We start from the raw sequence: 6,000 nt of genomic DNA, 5'->3' as shown, positions 1-6,000 counted from the left end.
TGAAAGTTAAAATATTTATTTTAATTACGATTGAGTGATACTGCATGTTTATACCGTTTGAACAAGATCCAAGCCTTAAGTGATACAGATTGTTAAACTAAATTAGAAAGTGTGGAAATTGGGTCAAAGGAGCAATTGGCATACGCTCCCTGGACTGAATCGCGATATGCAAAGTGAATCCGAGTTTCAGGGCTAAATTGCTTCTCGCTCCAAAGATATCTCTGCGGACCTCTATTAGCGGGAAAATGACTCACACAATGTGGGTCGGACATAACTCGAGGAATTAATCTTCTCTGTTTCATGTTTGTTCAATTGGCCATTTCGAGATATCTCTTTTGTCTTTGCAGGGAATGGCCACTTAGCTTGAGCAACGGACCAATCACTATGGAGAGCGAGAAGGTGCTGCAGCGGACGTCGTCCCTGCTGCAGAATACAGCCCTCAGCGATGTGACTTTTATAGTGGGGCCCCCTTCGGCGTCTAAGAAGTATGTAGGGCACAGGGTCCTGCTGGCCATGACGTCACCTGTCTTCGAGGCCATGTTCTATGGAGACATGGCGGACAAGTCGAAAGTCATCAGGATAACGGACCTGGCGCCAATAGGATTCGAAAATTTACTCAGGTAAGTGGTTTGTGATAATATTTTGATTTCTTTCAAATTAAATATGAGGTATGGTTTCCTCAGCATCTATGTTCAAAGTTAGAAGGGGAATTCCTTCATTATTTGAATCGTTTGCCAAATATTCGGTTTCTTTGCCAGATATTTAGGCCAACGTATAGTTTCAGTGAGCTAGAAATTTCAAGGTCAAAAAGGTTCAACACAAAAGTAAAAAATAAATAAATAAATAAATAAATAAATAAAAAAATGCCTTCAAATTACAGTGAAACTTCAATAAGTCGAAGTTGCAGGGACAGCGAACAAAATTCGTGCTATCGAAAATTCGGCACATCGAATAAGAAAAGCAAACTATATAGAAAAATAAATACCACCACTGACACTCATTAAATTTAAAATATGAGCAAAAAAGTGATACAGTAATGTATCAAAGATGATATCGTCGCTGCAAGGGAACAGAAGGATATCTTACTATTATTCCTGGGATTAGATGTCTTACCGTTGCTCTGAGACGATGACGCGACATAATAATTGTAGAATATAGTTCTATTAATTCAAGAGCTTGAATAGGTTGGAAAACAAGTTTATAGTTTTATTTATAATATAACAATTTTTACTTTCTTATTTTTTTTTTTTTTAAATCTGTTATCAAACACTGCTTTGAGTTGAAATTTTTTCTCTCATTTAATAGTCCTCAGATACTTTTAAAACCTCAAACAGGGAGTCGGGGACATTCGGATGGGATTCTATAAAAACATGCAATACATCTGCTGCTTTTTTTGCACCGTGGTTTTTTCTGGCACCGCCAATCAAAAAATGGCCGAAACTTTTTTTGTTAGGTGTTTCGTCTTCAACTCTGTTATGGGTTCCATAGATCGAAATGGTACTCCAAGTGAGGCGAAGTGTAGATATTGTACCTCTATGCAGTTTTTATTTTATTTTAGTTTTCATTTATTTATTTTTTAAATAAAAGGTGTTGTTGACACCTTCCCAACCTGATGTTATCCTTTTCTACTAACTAATAACAAGGTACACTGGATTTTCTCTATTCTGAACACTCATGGTACCGAACAAAAGTGTTCAGATTATGGGGGTGTTCATTGTAGAGGGAGACTGAATAATGCGTGCATTGTCCGTTTTTCACAAGAAGGCACTTGACTCTTCCCCCGTCACGTGGTATCCGATTCTATATGATTCTATGGTATATGATTCTATTTCGCTGTATTCGGCAGAAGGTATGTTCGGATCATAGCATTTTGTTTTAAAAGCAGCAGTTTTTAAAATGGAAGAATAACTAAAATGACAAGAGACAAGTGAAGCAAGTGATGTAAATGACACTAAGACTTTTTCTCAAATTAAAATGCACGCCCAAGTTAAATCTGACTGGTTGTCTCCTTTAGAAGAGCGCAGATTGCGTACCGATCACCCCCGCATAAAATGGAACTCTGCGTTCGAGGGGGCGTGGCTAAGTGCCTTCTCTTGAAAAAGGGACAATATGTGTATTCTACTGTGTTCATGAACTATGTTCAGTACTTGTGTGCAAAACCCTCCCTGTGATATTTCCCACCTAATTTTCTGGCTGCACTAAATAAAAGCTGTAACTTCCTTTATGAGCAGGTTTTTCTTTTCTACCGAAAGAATGAAGTAAGCAATAATTTAAGCGAAAAAAAATTACCAAATTATGTGCAAATAATCAGTGTTCGAGATCTATTTGATCCACTTTGTCTAAACGCCTTTTGATGCAATGGTGCCGATTTTTTTCTTTCTGTTCATACTTTTTGGAAAGTAAATTTCGACTTATAGAGTTACGTCAGCAAAGAAACTTTGACGACAGTCGCGAAATAAAAATTTGACTTAGAGAATATTTCGACTCAACGAACTTTGGCTTATCGAAAATAAATAACATTGATTCTCCATTCAGTTAGACGGGAATAAATATTCATTTCGGCTTACCGAAGTTTCCGCTCATCGAAGTTCGACTTACCGAAGTTTTACTGTATTTCATTTTTACATTATAGAATTCGAGTAAAAAATTAGAAAAAAATATTCCAGATCAAAATTTTAAACGTAGACACTGCGAAATATAATTATTTTCATAAGGTATCAAGTAGGGTTTCCAATCTCGTGCCGATTTCAGTCCCGCGGAATTTCGGGATTGTAAGGAGTTAGTCCCGCGGGATAACAGAATCCCACGGGATTGACTTTGTTCTTCGAAAAATGGAAAAAGTTGTACTTTTTAGGAAAAACTGCTTTTGTTTCTTGAATTAGTAGTTTTTTTTTTATAATTCCGTACATCAATTAAAGAGCACTACAAAGTAAAATTCCAATTAGTAATTATTGTTTGGTACGCAAAAGTGTGCCCTAAAAAGGTCCAATGCATCTTAACAAAGCATCGCTAGTACAGGATGAGAAAGGATTTTGGCTCAAAAAATAATGCGCTTGATGAAAACACGTGCTGTGGCTCCACTTTTGCAAACGATCCCCATTATCTTCATCATCATCTGAAAGAGATTTTTCTACTCTTATGATTGGTTTCCCCCCCAAGAAGTGCAAATTTCGGATAAAAACGATGGCTTTGTATGTTTTGCTCTATCCAGTTTAACTTGCATTAAGAATACCATTGTTCTTTCATAAACGTTGGTCATTGAATCAGTGAATTTGGTTCATTACTGCAACGGGTGAGTGCTACTTAGTTTCACTAAGTCGTAGGATCAGTAAAAGTTTTTGGACAATTTCACTAATTTTACCTCTCACTTTAAAGAGACATTCAAAAATTTGAGCAATTTAACTTACTGCACTGTCATGCGAGTCATCCTAGGTTTCATCAAAGTTTCTGTTGCCTCTTTTAGAGTCGTGCCGAATGTATAAATAATGGCAGGTTTTACATTGCTTTCTACTTTGTAGAAAAATATTGTGCACTTTAAGTTAAACCTTTTGAGTGCATTCCTTAAGCTTACCGAAGTTCTCTAATATTGCATTGAGGTTACACCAGCGGGTTTTGCAATCTCTCTATTTTTTCTAAAGCGATATTTTCTGAAATTTAAATTATAGTGAAGGTTTTCAAAAATGTTTTTAAATTATACACATTTTCTCAATTGCTGAACGTATGAAAACTAAATCCTCCGAATGAGAATACCAATTCAATCTCCGAAAAATAAATTCAATTTTTTATTGTGTTCTTAAATGGTAAATCCACCGATCATCATATTAGATACAAAGGTTTTCTTGCTCTTCTTGCAGAAATAAGAGGAAAGTTCTTCAAACTTCAGATGATGCTTGTGAAAATAGTCATTTTAAGAGCGGCAAAAGCTGGAAAGCGTTTACATGGAAAAAAATTGCGGAATTGGAAATCCCGCGGGAGTTGACTCTCAATCCCGCGGGATTAATCCTGCTAAATATCATGCGGGATTCGGAATCGAGATTTCGGGATTGGAAACCCTAGTGTCAAGGCATTTATTGTGTCTGCTTGAGTGGAACACGGTTTCTCAAAAAACTATGTAAACTGAATGTAGGGGAAGGTTGCCGTCAATGAACTGGTTCCATGACTAGACCGCGAAGATGTTTCCAGTACCAGAGTTAGTGCAGATGCGTAACCAGTTTTAGTACCTTCCTTTGTCTGAAAACAGTCTACTGCAGAGTCGCTAAGTAGCTAAAATTACTTCATCATATTGTTAATCGATCAGAAAAGATTTCTACCATTATCTTACTAGTTATTAAGATTTTCAATTAGCTATAACATGCTTTGAATATCAGAGTGCCTTTTCAAGTACAATCCCCCATACAATCATGTTTCATCCTGATTCGTCACAGCAGTAACACCTATAAGAATATTCAAATTGATGCAGTTGCTATCATTGGATCGCTAGGTGTTTTCACGAATGGACCACCTGACAAAGTGGTGCATTCATGGAAAATCTCAAATATTGCTGTAACTTCAACTCAATTACCTTTGAAAATTGCTCAATTGTTTTAAAATAAATATAATAATGAAAAAAGTTTCTTAGTAACTCATGAAAGCTCTTTTAGTTTATTATAATTTCAACTCAAAATTCTGTATGAAATTGATTAAATATTAAACCATAATAATACACTTTCAAATACTTTTGCTGTTCTAGAAAAATGTAAAAATTAGTAAAATATGGCCAATGGACAAGTGAGAGCATGTAACTTGCTACAGTAGCTTACAGAAATGGTGGTATGGACCTTAACGAAGCCTGCCGGCAATAAAGAGTTTAGAAAGCAACTTTAAACAGTCGCATGGAAGATAAAAACCAGGTTGTTGTTACCTTAGTCACTTATTAGAAATTTAGGAGATAAGCCCTTCGGAACAGGAATATGATTGGTGAATCGTATTTTGAAACTAAAGAAGACGTTTTTGGAATTACTTCTGAAAAATTGGGGGAATTGGCCTTTCAAGAGGCTGAGAAAAATAACATGTCCCACAGATTTAATTAAGACAAAAAAATCTATTAGTACTATATCCTCTGTTAATTTGAGATTCAAGCTTCTGGTTTCATAAATAAAACGGTCAATAAATTTTCAGACATTTTAGAGAGCAAGTACAATTGTGCGTGTAACGAAAATTTTCAAAATCGATTTAATAAAATTCCCAACAGTTCAAAAGAGGTTAAAAAGATATCAGCTAACAACAGTGTTGGACTGGTTAGGAAAATATCAAGTAATGAACGAGGTGTGATGATAACGGCTGTGTGTTGTGTGAGTGCTGTTTTTTTTGGGGGGGGGGGGTGGGGGGGGGGTCCTGTTATCCGAACACAAAATATTATCGAAAATAAATCTCTTTTTCTATAACTCATTGTTATTTGAAGTGTTTATTGATCACCTGTTATAAATATTTGTACGTTACGCATTGATTTTTACTTCCTTTTACAAAAAAGGAAGTATTGTATTCGCGAAAACATTTTCACCCAAAAATCGGCCTTAATTTCCATTTTGCTCACCACCAAATGAATGTTGAGTTTTTTTTTTTTTTTTTTTTCAACCTCGCCACACGTGGATATGTGCCTAGGAAGTTACAGATACCCGAAATATTCATTTTGACGATTCCCGAGTTAATTACAACGAGTTTTCTCGTGACGTCTGTATGTACGTATGTATGTGCGTATGTGTGTATGTATGTCGCCTAACTCAAGAACGGAATGTCCTAGAAAGTTGAAATTTGGTACATAGACTCCTAGTGGGGTCTAGTTGTGCACCTTCCTTTTTGGCTACATTCGTATGCTTCAAAGGTGGTCTTTTGCCCCTTTTTGAGGGGAAATCATTGTTAATTTCGATGTAAACTCATGTGGTGTTATAATTTGGCGGACACTTGACGATATATCGTCAGTCTTTTGGTCGCCAAGTTTTTATCGCCAACTTGGCGGTTTTT

General features: G+C 36.0%; 1 protein-coding gene across 1 annotated transcript in view; it reads left to right on the top strand.

Moving 5' to 3' along the window:
* Nucleotides 1-384: 384 nt before the first annotated feature.
* The window catches only part of LOC129222672 (BTB/POZ domain-containing protein 3-like), a 28,686-nt gene continuing 23,070 nt past the window's right edge, over nucleotides 385-6,000 (top strand). Inside the window, exon 1 of the mRNA XM_054857205.1 lies at nucleotides 385-620. Coding sequence (XP_054713180.1) covers nucleotides 385-620 — 236 coding nt within the window. The remainder of the gene's footprint in view (nucleotides 621-6,000) is intronic.

The sequence above is a fragment of the Uloborus diversus genome, chromosome 5, assembly GCF_026930045.1.
Source record: "Uloborus diversus isolate 005 chromosome 5, Udiv.v.3.1, whole genome shotgun sequence".
NCBI classification, from domain to species: domain Eukaryota; kingdom Metazoa; phylum Arthropoda; class Arachnida; order Araneae; family Uloboridae; genus Uloborus; species Uloborus diversus.
Note: the sequence above shows the minus strand (reverse complement) of the source record. Positions and strands in the feature narration are given on the sequence as shown.